This window comes from Lycorma delicatula, chromosome 1, assembly GCF_047948215.1.
Source record: "Lycorma delicatula isolate Av1 chromosome 1, ASM4794821v1, whole genome shotgun sequence".
In the NCBI taxonomy this organism is placed as follows: Eukaryota; Metazoa; Arthropoda; class Insecta; order Hemiptera; family Fulgoridae; genus Lycorma; species Lycorma delicatula.
In genome coordinates, this window is record NC_134455.1 from 18,932,822 (window position 1) to 18,953,652 (window position 20,831).

Genomic DNA, 20,831 nt, shown 5'->3' on the forward strand with positions numbered 1-20,831 from the left:
CAGTATGGGCTCTCAGTAATCTTGCCTGGTTGTAAACCATACTGGTTGTCCATTAGCAAATGATCAGTGGCAATTAACATTAATACGCAAATACAGAATCTTCTCAAAAACCTTGCCAATCACAGGCAAGAGCGTTAGTGGACGGTAAGAAGAACTAACAGTAGGATCTTTGTCGCCACCTTTGAACAACAACAACAAGTCTCCACGCTTCCAACATCCCGGAAAGTGGCTGAGGATGAACAACCTATTAAATATTCTAGTTAAAGAACCATGGACTACTGGAAGCGCTCGGACAAGGAGCTCCACTGTGATACAATCATATCCGCGGGCCTTGTGCCATGCCATACTACTACAGATCACCTGGCACACCTCCACCTCTGTGATCTCAGGAGACTATAAGTCTGCCTCGATAATTGTGACTTCCCGCCTGACACGCCAGTGGTTGAAACCTTACCCACCATAGTGTCATCCGGGAGCAAATCATTTAGTAAAATATTAAGGACACAGTCCTTATCAATTACCACACACTCGCGGGTTGACAAAGCTGACAAGAGGATATCTTTGCTGCACTTACACAACGCCCCAAGGATCTCTATTCCCTTTTTTTTTTTTCCGGTTTAACCTCCGGGGCCGCAGTTAAGCATTACTGTACAGAGGATGAGATGAATGATTTGTAGCGTGTGTGAAAATGCCATGGCTGACCGGGTTTCGAACCCGGGACCTCCGGGTGAATCCCGGAAGTCTATCTAATCCCTATTCCCTTGCTCCTGAACGAAGGAGCGCCAGGAATTACGCTTAAAGTACTGCGGATTACCGCAGTACAAGGGCAGTATCTGGCCCTAATTGCGGTAATCTGCAGTTAGGCTCGCACGACGATCGTGATCACCCTCTCGTTGCGCAGCCCTTCTTGTCGATTCATTGCAGGAAGTGCCCCCAGTAAACAGGAAAGTGTCCCTCATGGTCATCGCGCAACTCATCCCCTATTTCAAAAAGTATGATCAAAAGTAACTGAAGTTTTGAAAAGTATTTCAAAAGTAACCGATGATCACCAGAATAGTCGTCGACCACAGACCAGTCAAGGACCCTGCCAGGATGTCCCTACCAATGGTGATGTCAATAATTGTACTTGAAAAAACTCTTCATCCGTTAACCATACCGACATAAGTGGCCACCAACTGGTTTGCAACATAAAAGACCTCAAAATTGTAATCCGTGATGAAACTGTCAATTAAGCCACCGCCACCATCAGTGATCCCACTGTGTCAGAAAAGAGACTTCGCATTAACATCAGAACCAATAAGGGGACTGCACCATTACCCACAATACGAAGAATCCTGTCCCATCTCGCTAGGTGTTCTTCTGTGGGATCCCTGTATTGGAAATATGAAATATGTACAACTGTAAGGTTCTGTCCGCGAATGGCAAGTCTGACCACAACATGATAAATACACTATCAAGCGACTTCCTGCACACAATAGCAGACAGGTATGCCCTACACAAAACTTTTTCCAGCTGTGAAAATAACATATGGGTGCTGCAGAAGGACAACATCGAGGCTCCATCTCTCTACAATCTCAGCTCTCAACCTGGACTATATAAGTACCCTGGCCATTTAGTTGACCGAACCTAACCATCTAAGGAAATAAAGTACAGCACAACGGACCTTACGTAACAGCCACACTCCTTACTAACAACTGGGTGCTCATGATTCTTGTGCAACCTTTTACACTTATACTCTTACACTTTCTTCAATTGACTGCTGGACATAGTCGACCCTTCCGCTCTGCTGACAAACAAAACCTCAGATTTCTTGGATTGGCTGGTTTCACCTCTGCCCGTAACTACCTCAGCATACCTACGCGACTGCATTAAGGCTGGGGCCGGTTTATGGACTGCAGTTACTTCCTTAGGTTTTGGTGCAAGATTTTAAAGATTTTCAAAATCCTCAACGAGAGCTGTAAAAGCCGCTCGGAACAATTCGAGACGAAGCAATAATCTCCTTTTGGTAGCTGCACTAATTCACTTGGAGTTTGCTAGATAGGAAGATAAGCCATCTAGTTCCGCCAAAACATCATGGGCCAACGGAACAGAGCTGCCAGGCCTGCACCCAGCTTGTAAAAACTCTTCAATGAGTGGTTTCATACTCTCCTAGGTGGTCACCCCTATATCTACTTCTGAACCATCATTGTCCAAACCTGTGTTCGAGGATGTTGAAGGAAAAAGCTCTGGCCCCCTCCTCTGGCTAGGCTTCTTACCTACCTCCCTAACATTGGTCATAGTCAGAGATACCCTGACCTAACAGTATACGAACAGATTATGCGATCAAAGATCGCATTTGATTTATGAAATCAAAGATCAACATACAGTTATAGCTTATGGCTCCCGCTTCAAAAGAGCATGAGCAGGACTAAGGGTAAAAGGCCCCTTTGCTCATAACAGGGACTTGCGACCAGGAGTCGTTAGCACTCTTTTTGCCACAATGAGATGGGTGTTCAAACAAATTGTATGCCAAATTCTTTGAATCCCCGTGAAAAGGTATGAATTGTCTTAACAATAAGCAAGCAAAACTGTTGTAACAGTTCTCAGACAACAAGATTGTGAAACTGAGGAAGGTACACACTCGACCACCAGCTCAAAAGTAGTAATGAAAAAGACTATAAAGCGAGCAGAGATTAGGGGTAATTGCATACTCATCAGAGAAGAAAACTGATTTCTGTGATTGAGCATTAGGAAACGCTTGAAAGAATTTTACAATTAGTTAACCTTAAAGCATGAGCCAATCAGAAAGCATGCTTCTGTTTACTTAAAAGTTTTAAAAGCAAGATTGATTTTCATTATTTATGAAATGTTGACAGGGAGTATTTAGCTCTGAAGACCTTTTCCTAGTTGAATTAAGAGGAAATTGTTAACAGGATTTCTCAACAATAAGAGAACTATTTAGTCAATTGAAAAGATATCCAGATCATTTCAAATCCAGAACTGACTTAGTGAAAAGGATTTTTCCACTTTCGGAGTTTTACTACTGAAGGAGCTTCTTTAACGAAGTGCTGAATGAATCTGACTAGCAACATGTCCTTCATCCATTGAATACTCACTTGTTTCTGCATTTTAACTTAACATTGAATAAGTCAAAATTTTCACTGTAGAGGTAAAAATAAAACGAATTTCTACCAAATATGGTACTCATTAAAATTAACGAAAGCAGCTGATTAATCTTTACTGGCACCTGATATAACACACAGTGTTGCCAACCTGTATGTTACATCATGGAAAGGGACTTTGTGACAACAAAAATCTATAGTATGAGTAATATTTCTTTAGAATAAACAAACTGGTTGAAATTTTATCTTATAAACTACTGACATATTTACACAATTTGTCATCACATTCTCATTGAGTCTGTTATTTCTGATTTGTATGGTATTACTTTTTATTTTATTTAATCTGAAACATATCAATCCATTTATTATTCCTTTTCTAATAAAATGGATGCAAACAGAATGCAAATCTCTCTAGCAGTTAGTAAGAAATGAACCATAAAATGTAAATTTAAGTGTCATTTCTTTCAATTAAGTGTAAATTTGTTTCTGAAAAGATGATTGATGTGTCTCATATAAATATACTACAGTAATACTCTGTACCATTTCTATCTTTAATGATGTAGGTAATAAATAATATGGAATCTAATGTTAAACTATATTCGATATTACACATTAAGAAAATCCATTTTGCACTTGAAGAATTTCTAAAACCTGATTAACCAGGTCAGAGGGAGGTCCCTCTGACCTGGTTAATTCTAGTTTAAGCTCTTGTATTACCTTAATCTAGGCACTTTGTCTTAAGTTTTAAACATAGATAAGAAACACATAATCTTCTTAAATGTCATTCCTTTAACAACTAGCACTCTTCATTTCTCTCCCATTATATTAAAGTTCACACCATTTTATTAATATTAAAAAATATAGAAACTATTGCCTTAAACAGATCTTATCTTATAACTATTAAACAAGAATTATCTTTCTTCATTATTTAAACATTTAATTGTCTATTCTATTAAAGACAGCAATGCTGTTTTAAATAGAGTTTTTTTCAGAAAATCTTGCTTGTTACAAAAAGAGTGATAATTTAGATTAATATAATAAGTACCAAATAAAATAATTACAACAATCTTTAAAGTTGTGACAGTATCCTAATTGGTTTATAATTACTGACTTCAGTCATTTTACTTTTTTCATGAATCAGCTTAATATAATTTAGTATAAAGAATACTTATCTTCAGCAAAGGAAATATTTATCAAATGTAAGAGAGGCTACACTAAGAATTTTGCAACTCTGAATTGCTAATGCATAAATATCATGTAAAATTTATTTTTTAGTTATTCTAGAACTGATTCCACTTCATCAAGTAATAATGATAGGACACCTGTTAGAGCTTGAACAAGAATAACATCATTCCTAATAAAATTTTTAATTACATTAATTTTGTAATGTAATGTAATGTAATGTTTTTGGTTGGCAATAATTAAAAAAACAGAAGTAGTTATCAAACCAAAAAAACTTTATTTTTTTCTGGGCGCACAATGAAATGTTGTGATAAGCGCCCGGACACAATATTAATATAGTAAATAATTAAATATTAAAAATTAAACAACAAGAATATCAAAACACAGCATAAATGTAAAAGCATTATGTCGTATGCTAAAGACAAAATAAAACCACAATAGAATACAATATTAAAAATCTAACTTCAAACAACAAAAAAATTAAGATAAAAAACATTATATGAAAAATCAAATATCTGAATATAAATACACATCATCAAGAAATCTTAAGACATTCAATAACATTCTCTCATTGTTCCGCATTATATTTTGGATTTTAGCCCCTAATTTAAACTTCAGAAATAATATCACATACAGATAAGGTCTATGAGGATCTAATTTATGGTTAGCTGGCAGTGGCAATTAACACAAATGGGTGCATCGGTGTGATTCATGAGGTATCTATAAGTAAGTTTTGTGTGCCCAATTCACAAATGGAAAATAACAACCTCCTCTTAATGAATATTCCTTCATGAGGAACTCCATGGTGACACAGTGTTCCTAGGTGGACGAAGCTTATGGTTGATGTTACATTCACTTTGCCACTCATCACGGATGACTTTCTTAAAAAAAAAAAACAAATAAGGTCATCAGAAACAATGAGATTAGTGAAAGGAGGCTGCAAACAAGTCTCTATTGTTAAATTATCAGTGCGCTCATTGCCAGAAATTCCAATATAGCTGGGAATCCAGTAGAAGTTCACACTTTACTTACACAGACTCATCTCAGAAATGATGATGTCTGGAGTATATCTCACTAATCGCCTGCAGGCACTTATGGAATCTGAACAGACAAGTATGTGTCAATATGTTGGGCTAATTACATTTAAGGCCTAATTAACAGCAGACAGCTCCACTATGAAAATGCTGCTGATGTTTGGAACGCCAAACATGTATATTCTATTGCCAACCACAAAAGTGCAACCAACAGAATTACAGAATTATTGTGTTTAGAGTCATCTGTATAATCTATAATATCAGGATTCACGATATTTATAGTATTATAAAATTTTCCTTGCAAGATAACAGAAGTTGTGGAATTATTATGATATCAACAAAGACTAAAGCAATAATTTATGAGAGAAAGACATCAAGGGAGGTAATAACATTGAGTAACTGTAAGAACTGGAGGTAATTATATATTCAGAGCTAAGAAATGGTGCTGAGCTCTGATGCCTAAAGGAGCAGTAGATCTTGACTGTTCCTGAATGAAATGCTACCATCAACAATAAACGTCGTCTAGTTAATAACAATGTGTCACCGTTGGCTCTTCATGCCGAAATAACTGTGTAGAGTGGTTATTATTAGCTTTGTGAATAGGGCACACAAAACTCACTAATGGACATCTCATGAACCAGACTGTTCCACCTGCTTGTGATCGCTGCAACTGCCTTAGACCACATATTTGTGGTTTGTGTTTGTTATGTGGCAATTGCATCAAAATTTAATCTAGAAGCTAACATTCAACATATCTTAGGGAATAAAATGAAGATGTTTTTAAATTTTTTACGATTTCTTAATATTTGATTAATATTATAGTATGTTTCACTTATTTATGTCATCTGCCATATGGCAGATTTTAATTTTATTGTTTTAATTTAGATTTTTAATATTGTATTTCATTGTTGTATTATTTCGCCTTTAAAATACTCAATAGACATGTTATGCTATACTGTATTAGGAATATTTTTTGCTGTGATATTGTGCTTTTTAATTGTTAATTATATTTCTTTTATAACAGTGTTATTTTATTTTTATGTCTGGCTTTAATTATTAATATTAATTATTTTATATTACTGTTATCAAAATGTTTAATTTTGATATTGTTTAGTTAATTGCTTAATGTAGTAATTTTTTATCCAACCACTGATAACGACATTTAATTGTGTGCCCAGGGAAAAAATGTCCCTATATCAATTAAGATGCGGATTAGAGAACATTGCTTCATAGGTCAAATGATTTTGTTATACTTTAATGCAAGCTACATAGAAGTAGATCATTTGATTATGTCTATTCCAAAGAGATAACTCATCAGTGTTCACTAGGAGACCTACCATGGGGCTTGAAAAAATGAACCTGTAGCAAGAGGGATAAATGAATGATGGACTGCATTGATTGTCCCAAGAGCAGTGGCTCATGCAAATGAAATAGCCACACAGGCATAGTCCAAGCGGGAATGGTCCAGAGCTCAGTAAAAGTGGAACATGCATATGTGATCTGCTCCCAAACTGAAAAAAATCTATTCAGAGAATATTTTGTAATAGGTAAACAAAAGATGCCAAACTGCACTATCCAGTAAGCAAGATAATATGCGGAGCCTCATACATTTCTGGTCATGGGAATTATTCTAGGTATACCTTAGCTCATCAAAAGAAAGGGTAAACTTTATGATTCATTTCGTGAGTCGCCAATAACGAACGGGACACTTTCTATGGGTAACTTGTAAATACAGGGCAATAAAAAAAGGTGAAAAGGAAACTGACAAACGAATTTTCATATATGTTCGTCACATCAACTGTTGTGGTGACGAGGATTACGTTGTTTTCCTTTCCAATCGACTACGAAGATTGTCCGGAGCCACACGTGGTCCGAACTTTCTCCACACAACAGTGGATGGAGTTGTCTGAAAAATGTTATCCTCGTAACTTAGCAACGATTTCTGTTTAGCACACCGAAACAGTCGATGGCATATAGTTTTCGCATTCCGGAAGGCACACAAAACTTCTGTCTTAGGCCTTTGATTAAAATTACGTAAAGCCATGCAACATTCCCTTTGTGCACTCCTGTAGTCTTCGTCCTACCAAGGAACAACAGATCGCCTTGGCATTCCAGAAATTAGAGGGATAAATTCTTTTGCAATATTGAGTATCAGTTGTGTAGATTTGACAAGTTGGTGGATCGCACTACCACACTTCTTGTATTGGACAATATACTTGTATCCTTTCTATCCCGCATTGCCAAACACCTATCAGTGTGGCTGAGTCTGAGGCAAATCACTAATACCCACTAAAATAACAACTGGTCTGTTATCGCTTCCAAAGAAGATTTGTAAATCTGCCAGATAAGACGTAAAAGTAGGGATGCTGATCACAAGGACAGATCGATGCACAAAAGTGTACCTGATGAAGATAACATGTAAGTATGACACATCATTCAATAAGCAGAGATTTGAGTTCTGGCTCAGTTGATCAACTTTATTGCCTCAGGAAGAACATGAGTATGAACCTCACAAACAGCTATGGCCTTGAAATCACCAGTTATTAGGCAGGGTAAAGGAATCTGTGAAAAAAGACTGGACAATCAACCTCTCTGATATTAGAATTTGTGAGAAGATATAAGTTGCAGATATTCATTTTAAATGCTGCCAATATCTTTACTGAGACTGCAGATATATTTGTATCCAGCACAATATGTGTAGGCTCTATGGTTTTCTTTAGGAAAACAGCCACACCTTCTTGTCCACTACCCTCAGCAGGATGGTCGTATCTCTCGCAGACTGGATGTGAGAGATCCTGAATTGATGCTCTCTCTCCGCGTAAAGATGCCCTGGGGATGGAGGCGAGTTTCCTGCAGACCCATTATTAAAGTATTCTCTTCCTTTAGTTGGATTTCAATATTCTCACAGCGAGAACGGAGACTGCAAACATTCCACTGAATAATATTTGTACCAATAAAAAAATTATTTTTGAAATGTATAAAACTCTGCATGCAGGTTATTCATTAAATATTATTTGGTTTTTTTTGGGTGATTAAGATTTTTAGGAAGTGCTTTGTTACTTCATGCACTTCATCCGCCACTGGGTTGAAGAGAGCTTGAGATGGTGAAATGGTGGTGGGGATTATTAGGCCTGGGAGGTTCTCTTTTCCTGTTTAGTCTCCGGTAACTACCGTTAAGATAATTCTTCAGAGGATGAATGAGGTTGATATGTAATGAGTGTAAATGAAGTGTAGTCTTGTACATTCTCAGTTCGACCATTCCTGAGATGTGTGGTTCATTGAAACCCAACCACCAAAGAACACCGATCCACGATCTAGAATATCCACGATCTAGTATTCAAATCCTTGTAAAAATATCTGGCTTTACTAGAGCTTGAACGCTGAAACTCTCAACTTCCAAATCAGCAGATTTGGGAAGACGCGTTCATCACTAGACCAACCCGGTGGGTTTAGGCCTGGGAGGCTGAAGAAAATATATCAGGAGAAGACTTTTTAGTACATTCCTTCATTAGAATCTTAGAAGTTTGCTGCGTAGTTGGTGCACTGGGAATTTTTTTCGGTGGTGTACCAACTGAAGTGATTTTCGAAAATCACTCTCGGTCTTTCCACCAAAAATATTCTTCTTCCCTGTATTCAAACCTTCAGTACCAGAAGTGAGGGATTTTACCTGATCTGACAAAGCTTGGACAAACTTTCTCAGTTCTAAGCACAACACACACTCGTTCTCTTTTTGTACGTTGTTAGAAAATGCTTGGACAAAACTATCAAAGGATTCCTTATGGTGAGGGGTTTTCTGTATGTCCGACGAGCCGCAGGAAGGGACACTTTCAGTTCATTAATAATCCTTAATGTAGCCTGTTCTTTCTTATAACGAGGACATTCTCCAGACCTTCCGAAATATGAATCCTTATAATTTATACACTTTTTAGTTCAGTGTATGAGCTATCATCATGTCCTGTACAGCTGCAATGGGCACAAATTTGCTTCTTTGTGCTACCAATATTGGTATGACCAAAACCTAGAGAGCGTCTGAAGTTTGGTGTGTATGGTCAAATACAGACAAAAAGGTTGCCTTTTTTTATTCGCTCAGAGACCATCGAAGTAGAAAAGGTTAAAAGTAAAGTCATGGGAAAAGATCACTCACTAGTTGGAATTTAAGGTGTTATGTGGCACCACTATCACTTCGTTCTACCCTATGTATCTTGACGGCTAGAATATCCCAACTCTATTTGTCATCACTCACCTCAATCAACAGGGCACTATTCCTAACTTTTTTAATTAACTTCAGAGAGCCACAAGCTGTAACAATGCATTTATAAATTAAGAAGGGTGAAACCTCTTCAAGTGATTTATCCATTCTTATACTTCACTACAATAAACTGTGTAACAGATAATTTAGCAGTCTTTGTTTCATTAGCTTTTGACACAACTTCAGCTGACATAGTTGTTCAAAGTCTTTTTAAGTTCCCGGGTTAGTTTTTTTTTTCCAAGTGAACCAACAACTATCAAAGGATTTTTTATTGATACTAACATACGGTTTCCAAGAGTACCAGCAATATAACCGACCACTGCTGCAGAGCGCGCATGTACTGTAGCTAGGGCTTCATACGACCAGATTCGCCCTGGTAACCAGAGGACATCATTTGAGACTCCCTCCATAGAGCCATTCACCCCTCCACATGATAATTTCCACCTTGGTTGCGTTTGCATTTTATAAGGTGTTGCAACACTAACTTGTTAAAGGTAAGAAGAAACCACCATCCTAGAAACACTAACAAGACCCGAAACAGAAAGAAACTTCAATAAAAATTGAAAAAGGCCAAGAAAAAAATTTTTTCTTGCAATTCTGTAAAACATGTAAGCAAATTTATGAACATCGCGAAATTTATTAATCTGTTATTAGCTTAACCGCATGAAATTTTCCATCTTTCAATTCCTTATAATCAAACCCAGTTTTTGTTTATTACTTTCTTTCAACATTATTTCATCCATTTTAGAAACAAATGTAAACTGTTTTAAAATCCTATAATTCAATTGTAACCAAATTCCACGGATAGCCAAATAACAAAATCTGAAAAATATTTGAAAATCAGGAAAATTCAGATTAACATTCATTAATAAAATGAAAAACTTCAAGAATAATTGTATTAATCAAAAGATTCTTTAGGGCAAATTAAGCCTATACTCTTTCAAACATTCTAGTTCCACAAATAAAGATTTTTTTTTTTTTTTTTGTCTTCAGTCATTTGACTGGTTTGATGCAGCACTCCAAGATTCCCTATCTAGGGCTAGTCGTTTCAAGTCGTTTCAAATAAAGATAAACAATCAATATTTCTAATATTTAACTGTCAGTGTAATTAACTAAAATGTTTGTTATAAATATTCTGTGAATTTTTAATTACTAATTTTGTTATATTCTTAACTATTATACTAATAATTATGAGTCACTTCTCTAACCAGGTGTTTCATTTAAACTTTTTAATTATATTTTTTTCTCTGTAAAGTGACATATAATTTATTTATGTACATACCTCATCTTCTTGATCTCTAAATGTTTTGGGGTGATTTTTCTTTAAAACAAATTGTTCTTGCATTGATGTTTTAAAAAGTGGATTTTCAAACGTGATGTTATGTCTTCTAGTCTGATATTTATCCCAGAAATAAAATGCAATCTGTAAAAAAAAAAAACCGTAAAATTTATTTAAAACATACTTCATATGAGTTACCGTTTTCAAAATGTTATATAAATAATGAAAACAAAATTATTTTAATATTTAATCTGATATAACTTATCAGTATACTTAAATTTCCACACAATTTGTATAAAACTAACTGCTAAATTACATGGATTGTAAAGAACTAGTGATTTTAGTACATTGACGTGTATTTAGTCTACTCTTTTTAAAGATCCATTCTATATAAAACACTTATGTTTTCCTTCAGTATATGAATTAAGGAACTCAAATATTTTTTGTTGTTATTTTTTAATAATAAAGTACAATCTCCTTGTTCGCGGGGGTTAGAAACCGTAAAAGTGCCACGAATACAGAAAACCTTGGCTAAAGAACAGAACTAATATTCATTCATTTAAGGAAGAGTGGTTAGGTTCTATGTAAAATAAAAAAACATCATGCGTACTTACTTAAAGCGATGTTATTGATGAAATACACATGGCAACACGGCAACATTAATAAGCGCTGGTTTAGTACTGTACATAGGTACACCACAAAAAATATTTAACAAAATACAATACTTTCAAAATAGAATCGAATAATTTACATTACTGAGCTTCAAACACTTGTTTAGATGCTTATACTTAACATACATTACTACCAAATACACGAATAAATGTTGGAAGTTTTTTTCAAGAGTTCTATAAAATACTGGAAATAGTAAATCAATGAAAATTGACACAGTACTTGATACATCAATTAACTGTTAACCTATGATAAAAAATAAAAAGTAAACTGCATGACCAATGCCAAAATAATAATGTAAAAAACTCAATATTTTTTTTACAAAAATGATAAAATCAAGATATTTAAGTAAACTAAATCACAGTTTTATAATAGTTATAAAAACAGGGATGAGTAAATAAAAAGCAATTTTAATTTGGAACTGTCTGTTATCTCCTGTTGAACATCCACTTTCTGATTTTCCTATTCTATTTGTAACACTCTAGATTGAGAAGAAATTTGCAATTTTTTCCGTGGTAATATCACAATTGTATGGTACAAATAATAAAGGAATAATATAAACAAGGATCTTTAGTTAGGAAAATTGAGAACTGATGATTCTTCATGTAATTTACTTGGTAATATGGAGGATGATCTTGCAACTAATTTTGGTTAGTTGAGTTACTGGAAGTCTGAGTACAATGTGTTTGTGTCAAAGTCCAGTTTAACCAAGATTATAGTTGGTAACTTCAGTGTTGATGAAGTTATGTGTGAATATATATGTGTTTTGAAATCGTTCAGTGTATTTTAATACAAACTTAATGCAGAACTTTTTATTTTTGTATTTTATTTATTAGTGTGTTTTAAGTATTACATCTGTGTGATTATGGTGTATTGAGGTTTTAGTAGAGGGAAGTATGTACTTTCATTTAATGGGAGTTATACTTGGTGTGTATTGCATAAAATTAATGATAATTTACTTTTTTTATACTCACTTTTTAGTGTGAAGTTTGCAGGTCAAAACGTATTTACAATTTTGTTGACGTTAGGTAAATTTGTCACAGAAGATGATGACAACTGAAAGTACCTCAAACTAGTTGGAGGAGCCAGTTGAGGTTGGTTTTGTGTGAAGAAAGCTATGGTGGCCAAAAAAACTCATTCTCTTGATAGATTGTCCAAGAGAAGATTAAAGGAGGCAAAAGACAACACTGATTAGAAGATGACAGAATTTAGCACTTTAAAGAGGCTTATATAACATGTGAAGGTTGGTATAGGTAATATTGAATAACAGATAAAGAAGTATAGCAACACTAAGTAAAAGATTAAACAAACTGCAGTGACAATGCGAAGAGGCGTTGAAGAATTAAAGAGGGTAGCTGAACAAATTCAAACCAAGAGTATTGGGTGATTGTTGATGGGTTATCCATACCAAAAGGGTGATTGGGAATAATGATTTTGTGAAGTTGGTTGACTAAGGTATTAAGGATGAAACAGTGCCTGTAAAAGTGACTAAGAAGTGGCCAGGTGAATTGTTTTCAGTGACAACGGTCAAAAAAGATTCGTTTTTTGTAGTTGAGGATGTGTACAGCTGTGTTTTTTTATTTAGGAGTGAAGGTGAAAGTATACAGGAGTAAAATAATAATTAGGCGGCATCAGTGGATGAAGCAAATGATGAGAGCTAATAAATTGTCCTTGGGACAATTGCTAACAGATGGCCAATGGCTAGGGTCCATGTGGAGACAAGGTTAACAAGGGAGGAGTTAAAAACTGAGTTATAATAATAAATACAGATAATTGCGGCAGTGGCAATTCCTTTATTCAATCAAGGATTGGTATCTGCAATGAACAAGTGCAGTGTAGGAAAGAACTCAGGACTGGTTAAAATGGCTGTTGAAATGGTTGAAATAAGGAGCTGAATCCTTTCAACTGCATAATGCTTGGCAAAAGAATTCCTATTAAATGAAGGAGGTTAGGTTTAAAAGAAAGAAGGCAGATCTACAGGTGATTCCTCAACATTAGGCCATAATGTTTGGTGAGCAGTGCAGGGATGTCTACCATAGATGCTATTACAAGGATATTGTGATTAAACAAATAGAGCAGCAGAAGGGAGACATCATAAGAGAGGTATTCCAGCTATTATTCTCAGAGATATGAAAAAACCTTTGAAATGGCAAGATGTAAATAAGAAGTCTTTATTTAAGAAGGATAATACAAAATTATTTCTCAGACTGGGCTACTATTGGATCTGCTGAGGAGGGTCAGACCTTGTCTGAGGAGAGAGAAATTAGTAAGGATTAGCCAGGTTGTAGTACTCAGGTTCAGTTTTTGGGCTCCTCTTGTGGAATTTAACACACAATTGGATTCTGTGGCTGAACTATTCAGAAGGTTATGCTTCATGTACTTTTGCAGAACACTTAGCAGTGGTAATAATAAGAATTGAGGAAAAGGAAATACAGATGGAAACATGGTCCTAAAAAAAAAAGTAAAAATAGATGTTGAATTTAGGTCTGTAGATGGCAATTGATAAGACAAAGGCCATACTCATGATGGGCAGGAGGAGGATCCAGCCAGTTTGTTTTATACTAGATTAGGCGGATATTCTACCCTCTACCATATTCAAGTATTTGGGAGTCTGGTTAGTCAGAAGAAGGTTTTTTGAACCATATAAAAGGGGTAATCCAAAAAGCAGACATAATGGTCAAGGCACTTAGCCTAATTATGTGTAATACTCTTTGGTCTAAGTACAGGACTATCATGTGACAAATTCTGTCATCCTTAATGCAGCTCCATTTTGATCAGAGCGTTAGTGGTACAAAGAGCAGATGTAAGTTTAGAAATGGTTCAATTCAGGCTAGCACTACATATCAGGACTGTATCAACAAATGTGGTGTTGATTTGGGAAAGTTTACCTCCCACTGACCTACTGGGTCAACAATTCAGGATGCCTGAAGAAGTCTTTACTATACCAACATAAAGACATAAAGACCATGCAGATGCCTGATGATGGTAGGTCCATTTCTTATGTGAGGAAGGGGAATTGCTTTTTAGTCCAAGAAAACTGGACGCTATCATCAACATGGGCTGGTAGTGTCTGAAAGATTTTCCCCTTCTCACACCACAAAAAAAGTTAATTTTGCTTTATCCACAACATCACAATTTTCATTTGTTCATGATAGAATATCATTCAAATATGTTCATGATAGTATGCAATATATTAGGAAAAATCTTTATTAGTAAAGATATGTTAAAAATGTTCTGTAATTCTTCCATCAAATGTTGAAGAAGCGAACATTTAGTTTAGAGGATGTTGGTGCAGAACTTTTCTATAGTAAGACGGAATAATTACTAATTACAAAGGAGCACAAAATCATGTTGACATTTATTATGAAATTAATTTTTTTGTGTTCTATGAATGTAAACTGCCAATATTTATTTGGTTATTCGTTGAGGGTCCTTAGCCTTTGCTGGTTAACATTACAAAGAATAAAGATATGCATTTAATTAAAAACTCATAGTTATTCTTTCTAATTAATTAGGTAGGGGTGATTAGGATATGGCTACAGCTGTTTCAAACAGTTGGTGTCACCTCCTTCAAGTGTAAAGAAAACCAGATGTGCTCATGGTATTTGTAGATTGCTTTTAACAAAGAAAATAATGTAAGTGCATCTTACTCCCAAGCCAAACTCCAAATAAAAAAACCAGCCTAAGAAACCCCAAGTTAATGATAAAATAGTCAGGAATTGTATTTACACTAAAATTTACCATAATGTTACTGGTACTTACAACTACACAAAAAATGATGACAGTAATTGCAATAACTAAGATATAGCTAAGATTATATCTGGTTTCTTTTGTTGAAATATCCAAAGTGACTGTATAGTTTAATTCAGTTGCAGTGTGGTTCATTACATAACCTAGAAATTAAAAATTACATTAAACAGAAATATTCCACAGAAAGTAATTTTTTAATACTATTATGACTGTGGATATACTTTTGTAGTATTTAGAAAAAAAGATGGAATGAATGAAATGATAAGTGAATTTTTTAAACACAAGAACTATGGTCAATTTTACACATTACAGAATAATTCACTGTTGAAGGATAAGTTTCTAATTTACAAGAGTGGTTCAGATAGTTCGCAGCTTTAACAGAGATACCACTAATAGATCCAAAGGTGATTTGTAGTTGATTTAACATCCGTTATATGGCATACTAAACAGTTGCAAACATGTCTTCTCAGTTATTTAATTGTTCTGGTTAAGAAGTAGTAGATGAGTGTTGCTGTTTTGTGGAAAATGGATAAAATCAAAATTTGAGCAGTAATAAAATATATCGTTGTGAAAGGTAATAAAAAAGGAACCCACCGGGGGTTGACCTAGTGGTTAACGCGTCTTCCCAAATCAGCTGATTTGGAAGTCGAGAGTTACAGCGTTCAAGTCCTAGTAAAGCCAGTTATTTTTACACGGATTTGAATACTAGATCGTGGATACCGGTGTTCTTTGGTGGTTGGGTTTTAATTAACCACACATCTCAGGAACGGTTGAACTGAGAATGTACAAGACTACACTTCATTTACACTCATACATATCATCCTCTGAAGAATTATCTAAATGGTAGTTACCGGAGGCTAAACAGGAAAAAAAGAAAGATATAAAAAAGGCGCTAGATTAAACATTAAATGATTTTTCTACATCGTTTTTGATGGTAAACACGTGGACAGCTGAATTCAAACGTCCATGTTTAAAAGATCAACGATTGAAGATATATGAGCTAGCAGAGATTGTAAAATTATCAGCAGTCGTACTCACAACATTTTACATGAGCATTTCGGTATGAGAAAACTGTCAGCCCAATGGGTACCACGTTTGCTAATGATTGATCAGAAACGCACTTGAATAAACATTTCTCAGCAATGTTTGGAGAAGTTGAACTGTTACTTAACTGAATTTTTGCGACGTTTCATTACTACTAATTAAATGGTACAAAAATTCAGTAGAATTACGGTTGAGCTTGTTCAAACAATGAGTCGAAACCGGTGAAAGTGCTCCAAAGAAAGTAAAAAGTGTTCGATCAGCGGGAAAAGTCATGGTCACTGTTTTTTGGGATGTTTGCGGTGTGGTGCTTGTAGACAATCTGGAAAAAGGATAAACAATCATCGTAGAATATTAGTCAGCAATGTTGGAGGAATTGAAAGAGGGCACTAAGACCAAACGTCCACATTTGGGCAAGAAAAAAGTGCTTTTTACCATGACAATGAAACGGCGCACATGTCTTCTTTTGTTGCTGCTAAAATTCACAAACTGTTTTTTAGCGCAATTTGTGTTATCACGAACTCGAAGATTTAGTTCAAAACGATTATCCCCATGTTCCTGAATAAGATGAACTGACTTGATGGGTGAAGGTTAGCCTCAAATGACGAAGTCATAGATGAGACAGACGCCTGTTTTGCACAGCTTGCGAAATCGTATTTTACTGAAGGAGTACATATACTTTGGCTTTTTCCTGCGTGTGTTACCGAAGTTATGTGGTTTCTTGGTTTGCTGTTCGGTAATTTGGCTATCAGTCGAGTGTGTACCTTCTGATAGTACCAGGCTAACTGACTGTATACTGCGGCTGCTGTGTAGCACTATTGTTTGTAGACTTGTCATTGGTTTTTATCTTGTGGAGTATAAGGCACAGATTTGTTTAATGTGTACCCGCCTCATCGCGGCAATTGGGTGGCAACGACTTCTGGTCGTCAGCACTTGTTACAAGTTAGTCATCACTCCCTAGTCCTACTTGCATTCTTTTCAAAACGAGGGCCATAATCTGTAGTTATTTTAACCGATCCAGAAGCGGCTAAGATATATAAAGAGTGACAGGAGAATATCTCTGGTCTCCAGTTGCCCGTACTCGTTGCGGATAGTCGTCACACAGGTGGGTTCGCCCAACTTAATCGTAGTAGGTAGACAGTGAGAATTCGTGATGTCCTAGCAGGTTAGGGAATCTCCGGCCAAACAAGGGGTTACTGAGGTAATCATTACCCCAAGGCGGAAAAGGAAGCCGGAGCCTTTGGCTACGACTTTCTCGGAAGATGAAGTTTCTGATATGGAGATAGGGACACCCGCCCGGATTAAACCCTCACCAGCGGTAACAGCATTAAAGAAGGCGAAGGGCAGACCTGGTAGTACTGCCCCGCTGGCTGCAGTAGTACTGGCAACCTGGACTACTTAATAGAGTTCTTAGTCCACCCCGGCAGCGTCGGTTCAGGTGCGAGGAAGACAATTTTTTCTCGTTTTTTTCAAAATCCAGGAAGCCTTTTCTACTGTGGCGGAAGGTTACGAGGCTATAGCCTCAAAACCCAAGGAGGTCAAGGTGGTTCAAAAACTAGCTCCTGCTCCAGCACAGCCCAGGCGCTATGCTGAGATCGTCCGTGGCAAAAGAAAGACCAGCCAGGCCTAGAAACTGGAGGTTTTGTTCATGAACAAGTCAGAGGGTTCGTCGAAGGCAAGCACATTTCTGAAAAATAACTTTCAGGCTGCCCTTCATGACAGCCGAAAGGGCCTTAAGATAAGGGACATAAAAGAGACCAGCAAGATTTTAGTCGTGTTTGCTGAGAATAAGGAGACAGTCCAAGTCATCCAGGACTCTCCTGCGCTGTAGAAGCTTGAGGTCAAAGTGGACCCCAAGCGTAGTCTTAGGCCTCGTGTCATAATCTATTACATAGACCGCAGTCTCTCCGACGAGGAAGTTCTGACCCTGATTAGGGAGCAGAACACCGACTTGGACGAGCGTGCATTCAAGAAAGAATGGAGCTAAGTCTTCAAGACAGGGAAGCGTGATGCCCCACGGTATCACGGTGTTTTTGAGTTACGCGCTGGTCTCTTCCAGAAGTTTCTGTACAAAGGTATAGAGTCTTTTTAGACTTCACATCCTTTCGCGTCAAGGAGTATTTTGACGTATAGCAGTGCTTCAAATGTTCTCGCTTTGGCCATAGAGCCAAATTCTGTAAGTATGCGTCGGTCTGCCCGCATTATCGTGAAGAGGGCCACAAGCGTGACGATGGTCCACAGAAAAAAGAGACTCCAACTTGCGTCAAAGGTTACACAAATATTAAAGAGTGTGGCCGTTGCAAGAGGGCAGTTGAGATCTATTTCATTTCTCACGATGGTTAGGTTTGGTCAACTAAATGCCCAGGGTGCCTATGTAGTCCAAGTTGAGTTAGGTGAAGTTTCGAAAAACGGAGCCTCGAAGTCGTTCTTCTGCAGCACCCATACATGGTCAAGGGTAATCTTTCAGGTTTCCCAGGTTGGAAGAAGTTTTTTGTTGGTGACAGCAAATCCGCCGTACTGTGCAGGAAGTCTTTAGATAGCGTCTTCATACGGTAGGCCTCTGACATGCATCACGTCGTTGTCAAACTTTCCAGTAGTTTTTGTAAATATTGTAATTTATTATTTGACAAATATTTTACATTTTCTGTTATTAGTTATGAGTCAATAATTCTTAACCCAACCTAGAGTGATGAAACTGAAAATAAATCCTATATGTTAATCTCTTAGTTCAACATACTTGGCGTATTATTTTCACAAGGTTGAAGCCATAGCTTGTTCTGCTGAAGCAGTCAGTTATATTGATGATACTCGTCGCAACGAATGTCAGTCCCAATCAAAAATTTGTTAGTGGTTGTTGGTCCGCTTGAAAAACCAACAAACCCAGGAACTTAAAAGTACTTCGACCAACCTTGTCAGCCAAATTTGTGTCAGGAGATAATGAAATGAGAGATGAAACAAAGAATGCTAAATTATCTATTATATGGTTTACTGTAGTCTAGTATAAGATAAGGAAGTAAATCATTTGCAAAGGTTTCACCCTTCTTAATACATAAATGTGTTGTTACAGCTTGTGGATGTACAAAATTAATTTAAAAAAACTGAGAAGTAGCACCCTGTCGACTGAGATAAGTGATGACAAACAGAGTCAGAAGCTGTTAGGTACATAGGGAAGTATGAAGTGATAATTAAGCCACATATTCCCTTAAATTCCTGCAGATGAGTGATCATTTGCAATGATTTGGTTCTTACTGAAACATCAGAAATATCAGAACTGTCACTGAAGTATGTTACTTCTGTTCAAAGCATAATGAAGAAGGAGAATGGTGTTGACATGCCAACATACCCACTTATTATAACCTTTTCTACGTCGACGGTTTCTGAGAAAATAAAAGAAGCTACCTCTCTGGCCACATGTGACCATATACACCAAACCCCAGATGCTGGTTTTAGTGTCAGAATTTTGGTCACTCTTAAATTTTGGTAGCAAAAAGAAGCAAATTTGTGCATGTTTCAGCTTTATGGGACATGGTGAAAGTGCATGCACTGAAGCTAAAATAATAAACTATAAGGAGTTACATTCGGCAAGTCTTGAGAATACCCCCTTTATAAGAGAGAATAGACTATATAAAGGATTATTACAAAACAGAAAGTGTCCTTTTGTGTGACTCAGTGGAAATACAGAAAGTCCCTCAACATTAGGAATCCTACACAGCCCGATGTTAGTTTTTCCAGGCTCATTCTAACAATGCACAAAAGGAGAACGAGTGTGCATCGTGCGTAGAACTGACAAAATTGGTTTGTCGGACCAGGTAAAATCCTTCACTTCTGCTATTTCAGCATATAGTGCAGTACAGGCAAGAAGAAGCTTATTTTTGGTGGAAAAACCAACAGTGATTTGCAATAACAACTTCAGTCAGTATACTACCAAACAAAATTCCCGCTGCACCAACTAAGCAGCAAACTACTAAAAATGAAGGATCTACTAAAAAGTCATTGTCTTATATTGTATCTCCAACCTCTCAGGCCTAAAAATCCCCAAAACCATCTTGAGCTCACTTCGAGGATATGGTAGCAGATGAATGCATGAAAAAACAAAACACTACCTAAAAGTCTTAACACCAAAAAAGAAACTGTATAATATCAAAATCCTATTAAAGGAAGAGAATACTTTAATACTGCATCTGCAGGAAACTTACCTCCACCCTCCAGATGCATCTTTTTGCAGATACATCTGCAAGAGATACAATCACCCAGCTGAGGGTGGATGATAAGAAGGTGTGGCTGTTTTCCTAAAGGAAATAATATTGGCTACACAATTTCTGCTAGATACAAACTTCTCTGAAATTTCAGTTCAGATATTGACACCATTTAAAATGAATATCTGCAACTTATATCTTCCCTCAAATTTCAGTAACAGAGAGGATGATCAGTCCATTCTTTTTGCAAAAATTCTTTACCCTGCCTAATAATTGGTAATTTCAATGCCTGTCACTATTCTTGGAGCTCATTCCCAAGGCAATATAACA

At 36.4% G+C, this 20,831-nt stretch overlaps 1 protein-coding gene across 7 annotated transcripts in view; it reads right to left on the bottom strand.

Moving 5' to 3' along the window:
- The window catches only part of LOC142329691 (uncharacterized), a 135,027-nt gene that overhangs the window by 4,211 nt on the left and 109,985 nt on the right, over positions 1-20,831 (bottom strand). For 2 of the 7 annotated variants that reach the window (XM_075374682.1, XM_075374598.1), the window contains exons 13-14: positions 15,277-15,407; positions 10,849-10,989 (exon numbers count right to left, since the gene is read on the bottom strand). In XM_075374682.1, the coding sequence (XP_075230797.1) occupies positions 10,849-10,989; positions 15,277-15,407 (272 nt within the window). Of the gene's footprint in view, positions 1-4,720; positions 5,165-10,848; positions 10,990-15,276; positions 15,408-20,831 lie in introns of those variants that run through there. The other 5 variants (XM_075374762.1, XM_075374433.1, XM_075374513.1 and 2 more) reach the window with 5 other exon arrangements.